The sequence below is a fragment of the Oncorhynchus clarkii genome, chromosome 8, assembly GCF_045791955.1.
Source record: "Oncorhynchus clarkii lewisi isolate Uvic-CL-2024 chromosome 8, UVic_Ocla_1.0, whole genome shotgun sequence".
In the NCBI taxonomy this organism is placed as follows: domain Eukaryota; kingdom Metazoa; phylum Chordata; class Actinopteri; order Salmoniformes; family Salmonidae; genus Oncorhynchus; species Oncorhynchus clarkii.
In genome coordinates, this window is record NC_092154.1 from 16,979,061 (window position 1) to 17,001,471 (window position 22,411).

Below are 22,411 nucleotides of genomic sequence, written 5' to 3' on the forward strand. Positions count from 1 at the left end.
CTATGTATCACTAAGGTCTGTGCCATGGTGAGACTTGCACTCCTGTAGATCTGAAATAATTTGATGGTGAAACTAGCTTGCCAACTAGAAAGCAATGCAAAGCAATTCAGCCATTATTGAAAGTCAGGACAATCCTTGTCTTGCAAAGATATATTTTTATAGTTGATAAAAAATATATTTTTTCAAGCACTGGGCCTAGGCATTTAGAATAAAATGTGAAGTTGAGTTTTATAGTTACGTAATGACACGTACACTGCATACTTCAAAATTAATGTGGCAATTATCATTTAATCAGTTTCCATCATTGGTCACAATAAAAAAAGTTCAACAAAAAAAAGTCACAATTTTGTAAATCTATAGAAAAAGTTTCCTATACAATTTTCCTGCCATTTCCACCACACATTTTTATTGCAACAATTTTGTCAAATAAACTTGGGTCAATGGGTTCTACTTCACAAAGCCGCACACGGCCACATTCGTTATGGTGTCTACTGTACTTAAAATACAGTTACACACATACAAAAATAAGGACTAATGACACTTTGTTATGAGAGGCATATTTAATCATCCTCAGCTCTAATAAATATTGATCCCATGAACTTGAAAAAGAAACCATTATGACAGGACAAATCAACCCCGAGGACATGGAGACGTTTTACATCTAACAGGATGTATTGTAGAACATGTGAGCTCAGGAGCTGCAGTCACTCCTTATCCTAGGGGAAACCTGCACAAACCAGTTCATATATGACTTATGCAGATCCTGCAATTAAATGTAAGAGGTTATTAATAATTAAATAGTCTTATTTCAAAAGGCACTGAGCAACTTAAAGTGATATTGTACAACCAGAATTGTGTCTGGAGTTTTTGGGGCTACTGGAGTAGCCTATTCCATTCTCATCTATCAAATACATAGGCTATAATCTATAGCCTAACAGATCATTTTGAAAAACAACTTTTTCAAATGAACGTTATTGATTATTGACGTGTTATTGAAATTAAAACAGAGATGTCACAACTTTTACAGATGAGAGAATTCAGTTTCCCGACCATCGGTCTATCATAATCTGAGACCCAATCAATCCCCTTGAAGACATTGCCCTCTAGGGGCTCAAAAGGCAAAATGCACATGCGAAAGCCCTGCAGCAATGCTTTCTGGTGCATTGCTTCAGAAAAAGCTCAGTCATTTAAAAAAAACTAACATTTCATAAAAGTCTGAAACAAACAAAATGAAACTTTTTTATCTGCTATACAACACTGTAAGATGTGCACGCATATCGTATCAAATCACCAACAAAAAAGTAAACAATAGAGCAAATTGCATCTCATGGCATTTTCCCATGACCTAGTCCGATTTCTGTAGGCTAGAGCTCAAGGACATTCCAAAATAGGAACGTCATTCTAATCGTAGATATACTCATTTCTTTACAAAGTATCATTTGATGACAATATTAACACTGCCCTTGGCCTAATGTGCCCTTGGTTTGGAACTATAAGGTACTAATCTTACAGACAAGTTTTAAAAACAGCCACACTGCAAAAGTGGGGAACACTTGGTCACATGTAGAAGATAAAATAAATTGTATTACTACTTAAAACAAATACCAAAGTGTTTTTCCACTGCAATTTTAAAATAAACCATTGAAGTTGGACCTTAAATAGTACACTTGTGTTTATAAGATCTGTACGTACAGTGCATTCGGAAAGTATTCAGACCCCTTGACTTTTTCCACATATTGTTACGTTACAGCCTTATTCGAAAATGGATTACATTTTTTCTTCCTCATCTAACACAATACCCCATAATGAAAAAGAGAAAACAGGTTTAGAGATGTTTGCAAATGTATTAAAAAAAATCAAAAATAAACTGATATACCTTATACACTAAGTATTCAGACCCTTTGCTATGAGACTCGAAATTGAGCTCGGGTGCATTGATCACCCTTGAAATGTTTCCACAACTTGGGAGTCCACCTGTGGTAAATTCAATTGATTGGACATGATTTGGAATGGCACACGCCTGTCTATATAAGGTCCCACAGTTGGCAGCGTAAATAAAGTATATCAGTTTTTAATACATTTGCAAACATCTCTAAACCTGTCAGAGAAAAAACCAAGCCATGAGGTCGAAGGTATTGTCCGTAGAGCTCAGAGACAGGATTGCGTGGAGGCACATATCTGTGGAAGGGTAGCAAAACATTTCTGCAACATTGAAGGTCCCCAAGAACACAGTGGTGTCCATCATTCTTAAATTGAAGAAGTTTGGAACCACCAAGACTCTTCCTAGAGTTGGCCGCCCTGCCAAACTGAGCAATCGGGGGAGAAGGGCCTTGGCCAGGGAGGTGACCAAGAACCCGACGGTCACTCTGACAAAGCTCAAGAGTTTCTCTGTGGAGATGGGAGAACCTTCCATAAGGACAACCATCTCTGCAGCAGTCCACCAATCAGGCCTTTATGGTAGTGGCCAGACAGAAGCCACTCCTCAGTAAAAGGCACAACAGCCCTCTTGGAGTTTGGCAAAAGGCACCTAAAGGACTCTCAGACCATGAGAAACAAGATTCTCTGGTCTGATGAAGCCAATATTGAACTCTTTGGCCTGAATGCCAAGCGTCACGTCTGGAGGAAACCTGGCATCATCCCTACGGTGAAGCGTGTTTTTTTTTTCAGCGGCAGGGACTGGGAGACTAGTCAGGATCAAGGGAAAGATGAACAGAGCAAAGTAGAGAGAGATCCTTGATGAAAACCTGCTCCAAAGTGCTCAGAACCTCATACTGGGGCGAAGGTTCACCTTCCATCAGGACAACGACCCTAAGCACAAAGCCAAGAGAACGCAAGTCTCTGAATGTTCTTGAGTGGCCCAGCCAGAGCCTGGACTTGAACCCGATCAAACATCTCTGGAGAGACCTGAAAATAGCTTTGCAGTGACGCTCCCCATACAACCTATCAGAGCTTAAGAGGATCTGGAGAGAACGGGAGAAACTCCCCAAATACAGGCGTGCAAAGCTTGTAGCGTCATACCCAAGAAGACTCTAGGCTGTAATCGCAGCCAAAGGTGACAGGACCATTATGACAGGACAAATCAAACCCCTGAGGACATGGAGACGTTTTACATCTAACAGGATGTATTGTAGAACATGTGAGCCCAGGAGCTGCAGTCACTCCTTCTTGGGGAAACCTGCACAAACCAGCTCATATATGACATGTGCAGATCCTGCAATGAAATGTAAGACATTATTACTAATTAAATAAAGTGTTATTACAAAAAGGTACACTCACAGTGAGTAGTGAGTGCCATTGTTGTTCTGTATTAGGATAGCATCGCTGACACCCCCTTTCAAATGAATTGGAATCTCATTGTCCTCCTGGTGAAGAAAAATATACCGTATTAAATTCATGTAATGCACAGCAACATACAGTACAAGCATCCTGCATCCTTTAAGCTCACCAAGCTGTGGTGTACTCTTTCTGAGCATTTCCAATGAGGATTCACTCCAGTGTTATAACCGAAAGGCTCAGACAATGTTTCCATCTACACAGGCCGGCACCCTATGTCTCACTGAGCCATAACTCTGGCGGACCTGCTCTGACTTGGAGCCAAAGGCAAGGCCCTAGGTACTTTTCAGCTTGCATTTACGTAGCAATGCCTAACTGTGAACTTTAACACCATCTCACAAAGCAAAGGTTGTTGATTCTGCTCATCACAAGTTAAGTGTCACACTCCTGATAAACACAATAATACTAGAGCTTACATTAACATAAAACACTGGCGGCCCACTAGTGTGGGGGTAAGTCAAGGGAAAAGCATCATTTGAGTGGACAGTGACTTACTTGAATTGATCTTTTCATCTCCTAGTAGAGCAAAAGGATTCAACAGTGCATCTCCAGAGAACTCTATCTGGGTGGTTGAGTGGTCATTAATGCCCACAAATTGACCATTCTAACTACAGAATGCAACAAGTACATTCCAGCAATCCAGCCATTACACTTTTAATGATTACAGCAAGATATACACCAAGTTTTAGAAAGCATTTAAAAGCAACACAGTTTGCACAATCACTTATTGAAAAGCAGCCAATGATGAGGCAGTGGCATCACTCTCCCCCGATCAGTTGCCAGTGGTAATTAGAGTCAGACATGGGTTTCTCATCTATCTCACAACATTGATACTGTCCCAAATGGAACCCTTTTCCCTATTTAATGCACTACTCTAGACAAGGGCCCATAGTGCACTACTTTTGACCAGATACCTATGTATGGAATAGGGTGTCATTTAGGACACATTATTTGACTGTTTTCAGTTTACACCCAGCATGCAAAGCATTAACATCAACCCAATGAGCTTCTGTCAATCAGATATACTTATCCGTCAACTATATGTAACTCGGGCTTCATTGGAGGGGAACTACAAGTGGACAGGTGGACATGTCACCAGTCATCAAAACATAAATATCACTTTGTCAACAATAATTTCAAGCTACATTTTCCATGACATTAAACTAAAAATCAAAGAGTAGATTTGAACGTCATATTTTAAGGACATTGCCTATTAAAGCCGTCAGCCATATAAACCCTGTCAATTACCTGGAAATGCTTCTGTGTGACCTTGTTCTCCAACTGCCTGCCGCGAAACATGCTGGAACGCCTGTCAAACTACGAAAAAGAAGAATACATTTCAAACCCATCGGCACTGTAGTTTTACAGATATATTTTAAGATCAGCGCTGGCTTGGAATATGCCGCTGTTTACCTGTGTATTTAACCAAGTTAATTTGCCATAAACACAAGTAAATAAATAAAACGTTTAGTAGATAACGTTAGCAAGCTTACTACCTGTAAGTTAAATGGCTAGCTAGTAGTAGCCACTACCTGTCATCCCATAACCGCTAAAGGCTAGTGACGTTACTCGTCACTAGCCTTTAAAAGAGTCAAACCGATCCCGTTGAATACAGATATTAACTGCAATCAAAACATGACTAAATCGATATCTTACTTGAATGTGTCGGTACATCTTTTCCCCACGTCAGTCGTCGTACAAGGACACAGTAACACCACGTTTCCGCCAGTTTCTTTGGAGGATTTACTGACGCATATTGCCCATACTGGGCAGGAGTGTGAACTTGGAGAATAACCAAGCCAACACCAGCTACTGTATTCTGGGCTATAAAAGTACTGCCAAAAGTGGCTCAAGATTCAAACATTATATTAAGTATACATTCACTTTTTCAATTTTGAATTTTTTTTCCAACCATTTTCAAATAAAATTCTGGTTAACAACATGAGTTGTCCAGATATTATTTTATTTGTCAAGCAACAGGCGTATAATCTCCAGGTAACTCATGCAAAACATATTTCACCAATTTGCAACAATCTTAGTAAGAAAATAAATAAGGATGTTTTTCCATAGAATAAAATGAATGCTAGACTGGTCCAATGTATGTCTGTGTTCTTGCCTACTTATTTGTAATGCTAAACATGTTTTACATAATGAATTTGCAAGAATGCAGAAAGACTGGCGCCCAGGCTACATGGAGCTTTGGTCCCTGAAAACCTTGAAATGTACTATTTTCATTTGTGTTATGTTACTTAAACTTGACTCTGCATATTTTAGGCAGCTGAACAGAATTACTATTTATACACTGAGAAAATGAGTTCTAAAGTACATTGAAAACATTGCAAGCCTTCCATAACGCTTGACCTGAAAATCTGTACACATCCTTGTGCAATCTAGAGACCTATCTGTAGTGTAAACAGACCAGAAATATGTTCCTCAAACTACTGTAATGTATGTAACAAGAACATACTTGTATGAATAAACAGCCTTGACTCAAAGCAATTCAACATTTAGCCTAATGGACTGTTCCAATTCGCTTGACCATCTTCAAACATTATTTTAATAATTTATTCATATAGAACTAATAAACATCTATGACAGACACACACGTATTTCTGAATTAAAACGGTACTATCTGCACATTGATGTAGCGTCATTACATTTCAACTTACTGTCAATACAACATATTGACAGAAAAACCTACGTTAACTGCATAGCTTTCTGACCATGAAAAATAAATATGAGTGAACTCTCCCCTGACGTCTTTGCGCTTCCAATACTTGCACAGCACTTTTGACAAGCAGGCCATTCTTACACACAGTACACAAGCCAGACACAAGAGACCACCAGTGCTTGTAATTAGCCACTGGTTACGCCCATGCCTCTGCTAGCCAGCATGCAACATACATACAAGATGTCTTTAGTTAGGTATGTCAGCGGTGTTGTTGCGGCTGCCATATTTGTGGTGGATGATGAGGAGGACCACTCCCAGGAAGAAGCAGACAGAGCCCACAGTGATGTAAGCGATGCCCAGGAAAGGGTTCTTGCCCCCCATCCAGGAGATGGTGCTCAGAATCACACGCTTCCGGCCTTCAAAGCTACGAACAGGATAGTCTAGGATCAACTCATTAAGGAAGACTCAACAAATGCTCAACTTCAGACCCATTTAACATTTAAGTTACAAAATAACTCTAGCAAGAAGGATCTTAAAAGTGAGTGGTTCCTGATCCACGATTGGATCATTTATTTCTGAGGCTCAGACAGAAAAGATACAGTCATGGATCAGGAGCCACTGCCATCATAAAAACGTATCATACAATAACAATGTGGACTGGTATTATATAATTTGTAGTCTACTGAACACGGCCCAACATTGACTTGGTCTGTCTGACCTATTATGACAATAACTGATTTGAACATTCCTATTACATCAGAACATAAGCTATCATTCCACAAACCCAAACTTCCTGTACAGCTGTATCATTTGAACAGCTGTCAGTGAAAGGATACTGTAGGTGACTTCCAGGGTGTAGTTGCCACGGGGAAGTGTCGGCGTCATGTTGTTCTTCTTTTGGATAATACGGTACAGCTTACGGAAAGTGGGGAGGGCAGCTGTACGCATCCACACAATGAAGTCCTCATTGATGAAGCCGTTATTCTCAGCATCTGTGTCTAGTTCATAGACAGGCTTGCGCCAGTTGATCGGCTTGGTTGTACCTGGGTGAGGAAATGATAGTGAGATTCCTAGGTAAAAGACAGTGAGATTCCTAGTAATTTTTTTTTGACTCATCTTCAATAGTAACAATTCTGCTGAGTGCTTGCTCACCTTGAAAAGCACTTGTGAGGTTGGGGTTGCCTCCAGGATTCCTGAACTTCACATGCTTATCTGTCCACCAAGCGATCCCCTTCTTCATCAGAGGAATTTGGATTCTTGTGCCATTAGGGTCAATGTAATACAGATCCAAAGTGTCTGAGGAAAGAGATCATGAATAAACAGAGCTGCTCTTATTGCAACTCTAGTAATGCTGGTCTAAGAAGGACATAACGGTCTTACCATTAAACATGCTGTTGGCGATTGCACCACAGGGAGCAATTGGCATTTTTTCATTGCGAGCATAGGGCTCACACTCTTTACTGGGGTTCTGTGGACATTGCAAGCAGACATGTAACGTTAGATCATTGCACAGAACATCTTGTCAATTTGATGGAAATGTCAGATAACTAAAGATGTAAAATTGTTGATGATCAGTTAAAAGTCATTGCAGAGATTCAGGAATGCAGTGTGAAAACAGGTACCCTTTTTTAAAGGCATAATATGTACCATTAGAGAGGTGGTGTCACCATTCAGTTGACTGTCATCCCTGGACTTGACATAGCGCCGATGATTTTGGTAGAAGTTGGATAGGCCATAATACATGAATACGTTGCTCTGTTGAGACAAAATTATATTCAGTTGGTAGGAATAGTAACCGGAAAAGGTTGGTAACCACTGACGTAGTGTACAGGTTGCTATTTGAGAGGCAGACATCATGCTTCATACTTACTTCAAAGGGCTGTTCCAGAGAGAAGGGCAGTGCACAGGTGCATGGTCTTGTGCTGTTCCAACTAAAGCTCTGGGAGCAGTTGAAGCATGGGCTGGACATGTCAGTCCCAGTATAATCAATCTGTAATGACATGTGTACATCAAAACAGCATTTCCAAATGGCTGGAAATCTGCTGCCTAGCATTATTTCAAATGTATTTATTTAACAGGCAAGTCAGTTAAGAAAAAAATCTTATTTACAATGATGGCCTACTAATCCACAAATGGTGCACCTGTGACCTGACATCAAATACAGTACATTAACAAGTAGATTCCGAGCCTACAGTTACGCTTGTTTACAGTGAGATGCACTGGGGTCTGAACACAATCATGGTTAGATTAAGACACAGCGGCCAATCAGCTCCTTTGTTATTCAACGTGACATACCAATTCATAATGGCTGATATGGCTACTGCTAGCTAGCATGAAGACAAAAGGGGCAGTTTTTCAATCTTCGATGTATCAGTTTGAATATAGGTACAATTTGGAATACAGTGGCACATCCCATCCCTGCATTGAGGTACATTGTGTCTTAATAGAACATGACTGTGTTTTGACGCAAGTGCAGCGAAGAGAGAACAAGCGTAAAGCGGTAGGGTCAGAATCTGTTGGCTACAAATACATAAGCCATGGTCTAATTAAGCAATAAGGCACGAGGGGGTGTGGTATTTCGCAAATATAACAAACGCTAAGGGCTGTTCTTACACGCAATGCGGAGTGCCTGGATACAGCCCATAGCCGTGGTACTGTAAGCACAACCCCGAGGTGCCTTATTGCTATTGAAAACTGCTTACAATTGTAATTAAACTAGTACAAATAAATGTCATACCCGTGCTCTATGGTCTCATATACCACGGCATACAGCCAATCAGCATTCAGTTTCTAATGGCCTTTATAGGACTTGTTTGTGTTTAGGCTATATTTTCTGTTGATACCGATCATCATGAGAAACAACATTGGTGGGAGTACATATACAAGCAAATAGTGATTTTGAGGCCCATGGAAGTGGCGGGATCAGGCTTCCCCATACACCTGTCCCATCCTCCTCCCTAGTACTAAAGGTGCCCCCTCCCTAGTGATACTGGTGCCTCCTTTCTCTTGGACTTATTGAGTACAGCAGACAGCTAGCTAAGGATCCCGGATAGCACCGGCCTTACCTCGAACTCCTTGATGTTGTTGGACGTGACGTAGAGGCCGATACCAATGGGGATGAAGATAAGCCCGATAACGAAGAAAGCTGGAAGAACTGTGCCAGCTGTCAGGATGGGTTGCCAAGCAGGTAATCGTTGTTGTTTAAAAGCTGTGTTATCGGGCTTTTTATTCTGGATGGTCCCACCACCAGGTACGGTGACGTGACCGTCTTCCTTCGCGTTGTAGCTCGACGCCATCATGGCTTCACTCAGAACGGTTCTGTTCTAAAATAAAACAACCAGTAGCAGCTATTATAGCGAGACTCGCTGAAGAAGCTAACAATTTAGCTGAGACAAGTATGATAATGCTCTGATACATAAGGTATAATTGTGGTCGCTTTCTATAGGTTATTTCGCAAGATAACTCATTTTAATGAAATATAGCTACCGCAGCGTTACGAACAGCCAAGTCAGGAAGTTTTTTTGCTTTTCTTTTGACCTACGTCATGACGTCATCAAATATGATGAACGTTTCACCAGTGACAAAACCTAATTTTCATTCAAAATATCATTTTAATTCTAATTATTTTCTAATGTAATAAAATATGTTTTTGTTTTTCCCAGTAAATTGATGTTGAACATTCTCGTGACCTGAATTGACCAAAACCATGTTCTTGATTTGTCTACTTGGAGATCAAATGATGAATCCTCATATATTGACAAACATCTGTTTGAATATTCAGATTTATTGAGGCAAATAAATAACCAGCTGATATAGCATACATGGGTCATCCTTGGACAACTGTGCCTGATTACCTGGATTGATATCATAAATTACCTTTTCAGGGCATATTATCTAGACTGTGTGCATGCTATAAAATGCACACAATGCTCTGTATGTTGTCCATAAAGTTCATCATATAGCCATGGTCAACTGATGGTGTCTGGTAGCATGTTTTTATCTGCTTTATAGTAATGCATAGCCTATTAATCCAATCCTAGTCTCTTAATAATACAAATAATTTGGTGGGTGCTTATATTTGTCCTATTTCACACATGTACACGTGTGTATTTATATGTATGTGTGAATTGGAATTGTGTTTTTTGCATATCCCAACTCTCCCTGAAACACCCTCGGAGAGTTGGGTCAAGGCCAGGGTCTGTTTTCACAGACGTAGTGCGCCATGAGTCTGTCAAACCGAGACTGATTCTAGCAAGTGATGATCTCATCATATAGATCAGTCTACTATAGACAATGTTAGGGTAGGTGGTGTTTTTCTTCTTTTTTGATATCTAAAATCATGCTTCTAAGAATTTAAATAAAACACAGTGCACTCCTGATCTGAGGTTAAACATTTGATCATCTTGAAGTGGATTTTCTTTAGGTTTTCCTCATATACACAAAATAGTGGGAATAAACATATTACTGTATACATTTGGTGTGACCAGTATTGTGTTTCTATCCCACATACAGTATATAGTGTACACTGAACAAAAATATAAATGCAACATGCAACAATTTAAAAGATTTTACTGAGTTACAGTTCACATAAGGAAATCAGTCAGTTGAAATTAATTCATTAGGCCCTATTAATCTATGGATTTCACATGACTGGGAATACAGATATGCATCTGTTGGTCACAGATACCTTTTAAAAAACGGTGTGACCATCATTTGCCTGATGCAGCACGACACATCTCCTTCGCATAGAGTTGATCAGAATGTTGATTGTGGTCTGTGGAATGTTGTCCCACTCCTCTTCAATGGCTGTGCAAAGTTGCTGGATATTGGCGGGAACTGGAACATGCTGTCATACCCGTTACTTATGAGAATCCCATTGGTGACATGTCTGGTGAGTATACAGGCCATGGAAGAACTGGGACATTTTCAGCTTCCAGGAATTGTGTACAGATCCTTGCGACATGGGGTGGTAGACAACGATGCCATACACGCAGTCTGCCATCTGCCCAGTACAGTTGAAACCGGGATTAATCCGTGAAGAGCACACTTGCCCAGCGTGCAAGTGGCCATCGAAGGTGAGCATTTGCCCACTGAAGTCGGTTACAACGCTGAACTGCAGTCAGATCAAGTCCCTGGTGAGGACGACGAGCATGCAGATGAGACGGTTTCTGACAGTTTGTGCAGAAATTCTTCGGTTGTGCAAACCCAATGTTTCATCAGCTGTCCGGGTGGTTTGTCTCAGACAATCCCGCAGGTGAAGAAGCTGGATGTGGAGGTCCTGGGCTGGCGTGGTTACATGTGGTCTGTGGTTGTGAGGCCGATTGGACGCACTGCCAAATTCTCTAAAACGACATTGGAGGCGGCTTATAGTAGGGAAACATAACATTAAATTCTCTAACAACAGCTCTGTTAGACGTTCCTGTAGTCAGCATTCCAATTGCATGCTCCCTCAACTTGAGACATCTGTGGCATTGTGTTGTGTGACAAAACTGTGCATTTTAGAGTGGCATGTTATTGTCCCCAGCACCAGGTGCACCTGTGTAATGATCTTGCTGTTTAATCAGCTTCTTGATATGCCACACATATCAGGTGTATGGATTATCTTGGTGAAGGAGAGATATTCACTAACAGGGATGTAAAAACATTAATGCACAACATTTGAGAGAAATAAGCTTTTTGTGCATATGGAACATTTCTGTGATCTTTTATTTAATTTCATGAAACATGGGACCAAAACATTACATGTTGCGTTCATATTTTTGTTCAGTATATTTCCCCAATTGCACATCATCCTGTTAAATTTGTTTTTATTCATCCATCTCTACACATAGTTATAATATAGTTTATGCAGCATTTATAGTATATATCATGTTTAGCGTCTGTGTACATACTGTCTTCCCTTGACCAGCACAAAAACATCCTGTGGTGTTCTGCATTAGCATCGAATAACCCCCGTGATATGCAACTTTTCAGGGAAGTTAGGAACAAATATACACAGGCAGTTAGGAGCGCTAAGGCTAGCTTTTTCAAAAATAAATTTGCATCGTGTAGTACAAACTCAAAAAAGGTATGGGACACTGTAAAGTCCATGGAGAATAAGAGCACCTCCTCCCAGCTGCCCACTGCTCTCAGGCTAGGAAACACTGTTACAGCCGATAAATCCACTATAATTGAGAATTTCAATAAGCATTTCTCTACGGCTGGCCATGCTTTCCACCTGGCTACCCCTACCCCGGTCAACTGCCCGGCACTCTTCACAGAAACCCGCCCAAGCCCCCACTATTTCTCCTTCACCCAAATCCAGATGACGTTCTGAAAGAGCTGCAAAATCTGGACCCCTACAAATCAGCCGGGCTAGACAATCTGGACCCTCTCTTTCTAAAATTATCTGCTGAGATTGTTGCAACCCCTATTACTAGCCTGTTCAACCTCTCTTTCGTATTGTCTGAGATTCCCAAAGATTGGAAAGCTGCCACGGTCATCCCCCTCTTCAAAGGGAGTGACACTCTAGACCCAAACTGCTACAGACTTACATCTATCCTACCCTGTCTTTCTAAGGTCTTCGAAAGCCAAGTTAAGAAAAAGATTACCGACCATTTCGAATCCCACCGTACCTTCTCCGCTATGCAGTCTGGTTTTAGAGCTGGTTATTGGTGCACCTCAGCCACGTTCAAGGTCCTAAACGATATCATAACTGCCATCGATAAGAGACAATACTGTGCAGCTGTATTCATTGACCTGGCCAAGGCTTTCGACTCTGTCAATCACCACATTCTTATTGGCAGACTCGACAGCCTTGGTTTCTCAAATGATTGCCTCGCCTGGTTTACCAACTACTTCTCTTACAGAGTTCAGTGTGTCAAATCGGAGGGCCTGTTGTCCGGACCTCTGGCAGTCTCTATGGGGGTGCCACAGGGTTCAATTCTCGGACCGACTCTCTTCTCTGTATACATCAATGATGTCGCTCTTGCTGCTGGTGATTCTCTGATCCACCTCTACGCAGACAACACCATTCTGTATACTTCTGGCCCTTCTTTGAACACTGTTTTAACTAACCTCCAGACGAGCTTCTATATCATGCAACTCTCCTTCCGTGGCCTCCAACTGTTCTTAAATGCAAGTAAAACTAAATGCATGCTATTCAATAGATCACTGCCCGCACCTGCCCGCCTGTCCGGCATCACTACTCTAGACGGCTCTGACTTAGAATACGTGGACATCTACAAATACCTAGGTGTCTGGTTAGACTGTAAACTCTCCTTCCAGACTCACATTAAGCATCTCCAATCCAAAATTAAATCTAGAATCAGCTTCCTATATCGCAACAAAGCATCCTTCACTCATGCTGCCAAACATACCCTCATAAACTGACCATCCTACCGATCCTCGACTTTGGCGATGTCATCTATAAAATAGCCTCCAACACTCTACTCAACAAATTGGATGCAGTCTATCACAGTGCCATCCGTTTTGTCACCAAAGCCCCATTTACTACCCACCACTGCGACCTGTACGCTCTCGTTGGCTGGCCCTCGCTTCATACTCGTCGCCAAACCCACTGGCTACAGGTTATCTACAAGTCTCTGCTAGGTAAAGCCCCGCCTTATCTCAGCTCACTCGTCACCATAGCAGCACCCACTCGTAGCACGCTCTCCAGCAGGTATATCTCACTGGTCACCCCCAAAGCCAATTCCTCCTTTGGTCGCCTTTTCTTCCAGTTCTCTGCTGCCAATGACTGGAACGAACTGCAAAAATCACTGAAACTGGAGACTCATATCTCCCTCACTAGCTTTAAGAACCAGCTGTCCGAGCAGCTCACAGATCACTTCACCTGTACATAGCCAATCTGTAAACAGCCCATCTATCTACCTCATCCCCATACTGTATTTATTTATTTATCTTGCTCCTTTGCACCCCAGTATCTCTACTTGCACATTCATCTTCTGCACATCTACCATTCCAGTGTTTAATTGCTATATTACTAAATGTGTATATATTTTTTTTACAGTCTGTAACTCTGTAGCAGCACCATTTCACAGAGTCAAATTCCTGTACATGGAAATGTATTTGGCGAATAAAGCTGATACTTCTTTAGCACTGCTGCGAATATGTATCACCACCATAACAATAAAATGTCTTCTAGACAAATAACTGGCCCACTACCCCTCCTCTGGGATGTTAGTTTAGGCATTTTGGAGATTAACTTCTTACTCTTCTTTAGTCAATTTTAGCCATGTATCTTTCCTCACACACAAACCGCTGCAGAGTTAGCTCTGATCCAGGGTGGTACGTGTGGCTTGAGGGTCAAGCAGCATGTAACACCCTGGACCAAAGCTACTGCAAAGTACACTTTTCATACCTCCTATACAACTCCATGTGGCCCTACTTCGCATTGTGGTGTAAGCCAGAATCCAGTGGTAATGCTATCAGAAAGCCCACAGAATTGAAAAGAGTGCCTTTTGAGGTGCTCCTAATGTTAGAAATCATCTCCATGACAGCCTGCTAAGTGCTGACTGTCTATTTGCTGATCAGTTGGCCGTATGGTTGCTGTGCAGGCCACTTGTCAGAGAAGGTGAAGGAAGTTCCACATCACTGTCTTGTCTGGGCTCAACTATCACATGGTGCACAACATTTCCTGTAGGGACAAGAAATCATTAAAAGAACAATGAGTAATACTGTGCCATTGTATCCTCACTCTGACCAACCAGTGAATACGAGGGGCATTACTCAAATCAAGGTACCCAAATGGCACTCTAATCGCCTTTATAGTGTACTACTTTTGACCAAGGCACATAGGGTTATATAGTGCACTATATAGGGAATAGGGTGCCATATGGGACACAGAAGACAAGAACAGAGTCCTCTAATAACCTACTGATACTATTATTTCAAGGTTAACTTTATATTTCTATAACGCAGCATTTTGAAAACATGAATGATTCTTTGTGTTCAAAATTTGGTCATTAGAATCATCCATATACGCTTTATTCCACCAACATCTCAGTCAAACAACCCCATGGAAGTGAAGGCAGTCAAACAACCCCAGGGAAGTGAAGGCAGTCAAACAACCCCAGGGAAGTGAAGACAGTCAAAACAACCCCAGGGAAGTGAAGGCAGTCAAACAACCCCAGGGAAGTGAAGGCAGTCAAACAACCCCAGGGAAGTGAAGGCAGTCAAACAACCCCAGGGAAGTGAAGGCAGTCAAACAACCCCATGGAAGTGAAGGCAGTCAAAACAACCCCATGGAAGTGAAGGCAGTCAAAACAACCCCATGGAAGTGAAGGCAGTCAAACAACCCCATGGAAGTGAAGGCAGTCAAACAACCCCATGGAAGTGAAGGCAGTCAAACAACCCCAGGGAAGTGAAGGCAGTCAAACAACCCCAGGGAAGTGAAGGCAGTCAAACAACCCCAGGGAAGTGAAGGCAGTCAAACAACCCCAGGGAAGTGAAGGCAGTCAAACAACCCCAGGGAAGTGAAGACAGTCAAACAACCCCAGGGAAGTGAAGGCAGTCAAACAACCCCATGGGAGTGAAGGCAGTCAAACAACCCCAGGGAAGTGAAGGCAGTCAAACAACCCCATGGAAGTGAAGGCAGTCAAACAACCCCAGGGAAGTGAAGGCAGTCAAACAACCCTATGGGAGTGAAGGCAGTCAAACAACCCCAGGGAAGTGAAGGCAGTCAAACAACCCCATGGAAGTGAAGGCAGTCAAACAACCCCAGGTAAGTGAAGGCAGTCAAACAACCCCATGGGAGTGAAGGCAGTCAAACAACCCCAGGGAAGTGAAGGCAGTCAAACAACCCCAGGGAAGTGAAGGCAGTCAAACAACCCCATGGAAGTGAAGGCAGTCAAACAACCCCATGGAAGTGAAGGCAGTCAAACAACCCCAGGGAAGTGAAGGCAGTCAAAACAACCCCAGGGAAGTGAAGGCAGGCGACAATATGCAGGATCAGGATGCATCTGATATTCAGCTATCTCATGTTTACTGTCCCAGGCCTAGTTTCCAGATGCTTCTCTTCGCATATTAACCCACCATCACCTTCTCTTCTCTATGGATGCGTCCCAAATGGTATCCCATTTCCTATATAGTGCACTACTTTTGACCAGGGCCCATAGGAGTCTGGTCAAAAACCGTGTACTACGTATATAGGGAGTAGGATGCCATTTGGGACGCATTCTGTTTCCATTGGGTCTGGTACCCGTCTCCCTACTGAATATTCAGGTATGCCCTCCCATGCACCAGAACATCAGCAAGTTTTTTTCTTCTTTTGCTTCATTCCACTTACATAAACCTTTGTTCATCTGCTCATCAAATCAAATTGTATTGGTCACATGCACATATTTAGCAGATTTTATTGAGGGTGTAGCGAAATGTTTATAAAGGATTAGGATAGGAGGTTGTGTTCTCTTGGGAGAAGTAGTATGTGGTTTTTGTTATCGCTTTATAGAGATGGAGTCTGCTTGTCAGAAATAAGTTTGTCTTAATCGCTCTAGAGGGTATGTTTAATCAATTGGTGCATGGCTATGAGAGCGTCACCACCCTGTGTTGAATTTCCTCTCTGTCTGGGTCCAGACCTGTGGCCTGCCTTCCCTCAGCACTTCCTTTTCACATCCTTGTTTAAGTACTTTTTGGAACAGGAGGAAATACAGTAGGCCTCGATGGTTGCTAGCCAAATGTAGTGGACCTTACTGTAAGTTCATAGTCCAAGTAAATGTAGGCTACATTAATTATTTACCATAGAAATAACATTACATTTAGTCATCAGATCAGAAGGACGGCTTCATTCTTTTTTACTCTCCAATTTAGCATTTTCAGATTGAGCTGTCCATATTTGGCCAGATGAGGGAACCATAGACCATCATCAGAACATCATATCATCTTGAGACAGGCTACATAGGGACAAATGCTGGAAGCCAAAGTATGATAATGCAATGCACCTGACTCAAACTTGACTTGATAATTCAATGACAAGGCTGCACCTTACAGTCTGGGTGCTCTTGAAGCAGAAAACATAAATGTAAGAATGAAAACTATTTTGTGCAGAGATGTAAAATGTCCTCCACGTCCTCTGCGATCTAGCCCTGAGACAATACGGTACACAACACATTTCCCCTCCCTCCAGAAAGAGATATACATCAGGACTAGATCATATCAAGAACCTGGGCCAAAGCATGGCCTGTTTCTTCCTGTTTTCACTCTTGGTCTCTCACCCTCACTGTGGGTGTATCCCAAATAGCTCGCAGTTCCCTTGTCAATACTTCAACGTTAAGGTACTTGGCAACCTATTCTCTATATAGTGCGCTACTTTTGACCAGAGCCCTTTGGCAGTGCTTAATTTGAGTCGGATCCTGGCGGAAAACGATCCCGCACCTCTCAGTTTTGTACTGTTTAATTCCTGTGTTGTGCCTGAAAATCTCCCCCCTGCCAATATGACACACATACATTAATTATTACGTTTGGTTGGATTCTGGCCAGGGGAGGGGATTCTGGCCAGGGGGAGATTTTCCCAGATCTGGGACCTCTCCTGGCATGAAAAATAATTGTCACTGTTTGCAATGTACAAACAACAAAAAAAGCTATCGGTGTTAGAGTTGCCACCTCTGTAAGTATCCTGCCCCCTAAAAAAACATAATGTAAAAACGTGATATACTAAGAACCGTTTTGTGTTGGTTTTATGGTTTGCGCAACAGTATAGCCTAGAGACTGACCAATGCGTGGCCGTTGCTGTGGGGAGAGAGACGAGCCTGAGTCTCTCTGTGAGATTCACAAAATTGAAAGGAAAGGAAAGGAATTTAGCCTAGCTGTGGACTGTGTGTAGCCCAATCACAAGGCATAGCCTACAGTCGGGACCAAAGCAGCAGCTATTCTTCCTGGGGTCCAGCAAAATTAAGGCAGTTTATACAATTTTAAAACATTACAATACATTCACAGATTTCACAACACACTGTGTGTCCTCAGGCCCCTACTCCACCACTACCACATATCTACATTACTAAATCCATGTGTATGTATAGTGTGTGTGTTATTGTATGTGTGTGTGCATGTGTCTGTGCCAATGTTTGTTGCTTCACAGTCCCCGTTGTTCCATTAGGTGTTTTTTATCTGTTTTTTAAATCAAATTTTACTGCTTGCGTCAGTTACTTGATGTGGAATAGAGTTCCATGTAGTCATGGCTCTATGTAGTACTGTGTGCCTCCCTTAGTCTATTCTGGACTTGACGACTGTGAAGAGACCTCTTGTGGCATGTCTTGAGGGGTGTGCATGGTTGTCCGAGCTGTGTGCCAGTAGTTTAGACAGACAGCTCGGTGCATTCAACATGTCAATAAACCTCTCATAAATAAAAGTAGTGATGAAGTCAATCTCTCCTCCACTTTCAGCCAGGAGAGACTGACATGCATATTATTAATATTAGCTCTCTGTGTACATCCAAGGGCCAGCCGTGCTGCCCTGTTCTGAGCCAATTGCATTTTTCTTAAGTCCTTTTTTGTGGCACCTGACCACACGACTGAACAGTAGTCAAGATAAGACAAAACTAGGGCCTGTAGGACCTGCTTGTTGTTAGTAATGTTAAGAAGGCAGAGCATTGCTTTATTATAGACAGACTTCTCCCCATCGTAGCCAATACTGCATCATTATGTTTTGACCATGACAGTTTACAATCTAGTGTTACTCCAAGCAGTTTAGTCATCTCAACTTGCTCAATTTCCACATTATTTATTACAAGATTTAGTTGAGGTTTAGGGTTTAGTGAGTGTTTTGTTCCAAATACAATGCTTTTAGTTTTAGAAATATTTAGGGCTAACTTATTCCTTGCCACCCACGCTGACACTAACTGCAGCTCTTTGTTGCGTGTCGTAGTCATTTCAGTTGCTGTAGTAGCTGAAGCGTATAGTGTTGAGTCATCCGCATACATAGAAACTCGGGCTTTAGTCAAAGTCAGTGGCATGTTATTAGTAAAAATTGAAAAAGCAAGGGGCCTAAACGGCTAACCTGGAGAATTCCTGATTCTAACTGGATTATATTTGATAGGCTTCCATTAAAGAACACCCTCTGTTTCTGTTAGACAAGTAACTCTTTATCCACATTATAACAAGGGGTGTAAAGTTTTTCCAGCAACAGACTATGATCGATAATGTCAAAAGCTGCACTGAAGTCTAACAAGACAGCCCCCACAATAATTTTATCAACAAGTGGTTTCTTTTCAGCAATTAAACCATGAAGGCCACTCAGTCTCCTCTGAACAGTAGATGTTGAGATGTGTCTGTTATTTGAACTCTGTGAAGCATTTATCTGGGCTGCAATCAGAGGTGCCGATTTCTGAGGCTGGTAACTCTCTAATGAACTCATCCTCTGCAGCAGAGGTATTTGAGCTTATTTGAGCTCTTCTTGAGCTTGGTCTTTTACCAAATAGGGCCATATTCCGTATACCACCCCTACCTTGTCACAGCACAACTGATTGGCTCAAACGCATTAAGAAGGATAGAAATTCCACAAATTAACTTTTAACAAGGCACACCTGTTAATTGAAATACATTCCAGGTGACTACCTCATGAAGCTGGTTGAGAGAATACCAAGAGTGTGCAAAGCTGTCATCAAGGCAAAGGATGGCTACTTGGAAGAATCTCAAATATATATATTTTTTGATTTGTTTAACACTTTTTTGGATACTACATCATTCTATATGTGTTATTTCATAGTTTTGATGTCTTTACTATTATTCTGCAATGTAGAAACTAGTAAAAAATAAAAACTCTTGAATGAGAAGAGGTGTCCAAACTTTTGACTGGTACTGTATGTATTTTTTTAACTGACAATTAAAATCAATCAATTCAAGCGGTGCAGCGGTTAATTGATGAATGGAAAGAGACCTCTGTTACAAAACAGAAAAAAGTTTAATGACATTCTGAGATTGTCAAACCAAACCTTCGATACTGCGTAAGCCTACAAAGTCGGGAGGGATGTAGTTTGGGATGCATTTTCTGTTTCTCGAGATTGACAGTTTATTTATTATGTTGTTTAAACACAAACCATGATATTGAAGTGCCCGAAGTCAGTATGCTTTATTTCTTGGTTGTGTGATGCACTGGCACAGAAATCTGTTAATGGAAAATTTGTTGCATATTTTTTATATAATTATAAATATGGCATGAAAATGTAGAACATCTGATTTCCCCTTAGCTGATCATTGTCTGCAGCCAGTTCTGATTGTAGTGTAATGAAACATGCAGGGAGAGTGAGCTCGTCTGTGGTGGTCGGCGAACCCTCAACCTTCTGGCCCATAGACCTGCGTGGCATCGACTGTTCCACAAAAGCATGCTGAAGTGGAAAAGTTGATATTTACATTTATAAACACAGGGACGCTACAGTTATTATTTGTGGTCGTAAACATTATCTTTAGTTAATTCAATGAGAGGGAAGGGTGTTCAATTTGATTTACAGTCTCCATCTCCTCCCACCCAGTAAATTTCAATCTGTCCCTAAAACATTATGGACATGCAAGATTACAGATGAAGAGTTCATTTTTGTTTAGTCTTCTCTGACATGTTGTAAGCCATTTTACAGATGTCATTCTACAGAGCAGTCACAGAGATAGATAGAGGACTCATCATGGATGGAACCCGTTTTAGCATGGACATTGCCTTTGAGGGCTTGCGCTATTTTACAGTAGTCAAAGTAGACAACCGGGTCGGGATGGCGCTGCCCATGCTGTCACAGACGCTGTAATGATACAGATATAAAGATGAGTCCTCTATGAGAGTAGTATGGATAAAACACTCAAACATGGAAGGTTTCCTGTTTGTTACTCTCACTCTCCTGCTTTCACCAAATTCTTTATTTAGTGAACATCAAGAAGATTTTGCATTGTAATATCTCCACATTAATAATATAAACAAACAGTCGTACTTTATTCCAAAGAAAAATATATTTTTTAAATGTGGCACAAATTAGTGTTGTTGATGACTGATCAAAAAGTATTTTACACACGAAATTCATAAGAGCTACTGTACCGTATTCCAAAACCTCCATAAGAAATGGTGAAATAAACAAAAATATTAAAGGCCCAGTGCAGTAAAAAATTGTGATTATTCTGTGTTTATATATATATATATATATAGATATATTTTTTATATATACATATTTTTTTCACACTATGAGGTTGGAATAATACTGTGAATATGATGATAATGCACTTTTGGTGTAAGAGATGTTTGTAAAGACAGCTAATTTTCAGTTTTCCCCTCCCCTCTCTGACCATTCCCATAAATTCTTGCTTGAGAAATTGTCCTTTGCTAAGATGCTATTTTTGTTTATTTTTGAACATTTTAATTGAAAACAATCACACTAAGGTACTTAATTTTTACCCAGAAATGATTTGATATTTAGATAAATAAATGTCTACATTAGACCTTTAACAACATGAATTATGAAACCAAAAAATATCAACAACTCTCAGTGTGACAACAAGCCTGATGAGGGACTAATAACATTGTGTCAATCAAAACAAAAAGCATTGCATGCTGGTCAGATTAAAACATGCATGGAAATGCATTCTGGTCAACGTGCCACACAGCCTGATTGAAATCAACATGGATATACAAATCTTTTTGGAAAACATACATAACTACAATACAATCTCATTTCAATGTGCTGCCCCAATGTTTGAAATGGAGAAAAGAGACATGACTGTGTTTCTGATAGCGCTATTCTCTGTGTTTTTGTGAGCAGATGAAATCCAACGCCGGCTACAGTATCCTATTATATCTGTTTTTGGCTGGCAACAGACTGGTCAGAATTGAATCATGGGGGACTCTGAGTCCATAGATAGATAGTGGGGGCAGCATGTGGCCCTCAGCACTTCCCTCCCCCTGAGGAGGTAGAGCTGCAGACTGTTGACCTCTTCAGTTCAATTTTCATAGACTGGCTCTCGGCTCGCGACTCTATCCGTGTCACAGTGGAAACGCCTGTCACAACTGCCTTGCCTGTTTTCATACCTTTTGGCATAGGGATTCGTGTGGCCGTGGCCCGAGATGACTGCACATCCGCCCCGGGCTGAAAGGAATTACACAAAGTAAGACAAAAGCACAGACAGAAAAGGTTTTTTCAAGTATTGTTATCATAGACAAGCACAATAGCAACAAGAACAATTTTGTGTACATTTGGTGGAACTAAATTCAAGCTGGCAAGCTATATACTTGTTGCTGTGAATTTTATCATTGTTAAAACAAGTGTTGCAGAATTACATGTAAATGAAAGAAATACATTCACACCGATTCAAGAGGGATGACAAAAGTTGGCCATCTTGGATATTGGTTTTCATTAGAATTGCAATATAATTGAAGTGTTGCATTTCTTATCTTTCTAAAAGCTTCCATCAATAAAGAGCTTCTTATAAATCTAGCTGTATG

General features: G+C 41.2%; 2 protein-coding genes across 2 annotated transcripts in view; both read right to left on the reverse strand.

Annotated features, from left to right (window-relative positions):
• Positions 1-5,887: 5,887 nt before the first annotated feature.
• Positions 5,888-9,568, reverse strand: LOC139415026 (cell cycle control protein 50A-like). The gene is made up of 7 exons (XM_071162771.1): positions 9,070-9,568; positions 7,875-7,994; positions 7,652-7,759; positions 7,385-7,472; positions 7,157-7,300; positions 6,841-7,047; positions 5,888-6,444 (listed from the first exon to the last, which is right to left on the reverse strand). The coding sequence occupies exons 1-7, from the start codon at positions 9,301-9,303 to the stop codon at positions 6,251-6,253; spliced, it is 1,095 nt and encodes a 364-aa protein (XP_071018872.1). The 5' UTR covers positions 9,304-9,568; the 3' UTR covers positions 5,888-6,250.
• An 11,618-nt stretch (positions 9,569-21,186) lies between these two features.
• LOC139415550 (filamin-A-interacting protein 1-like) overlaps positions 21,187-22,411 on the reverse strand; it is a 28,032-nt gene continuing 26,807 nt past the window's right edge. The window contains exon 6 of the mRNA XM_071163659.1: positions 21,187-22,055. Coding sequence (XP_071019760.1) covers positions 21,855-22,055 — 201 coding nt within the window. The 3' untranslated portion in view covers positions 21,187-21,854. The remainder of the gene's footprint in view (positions 22,056-22,411) is intronic.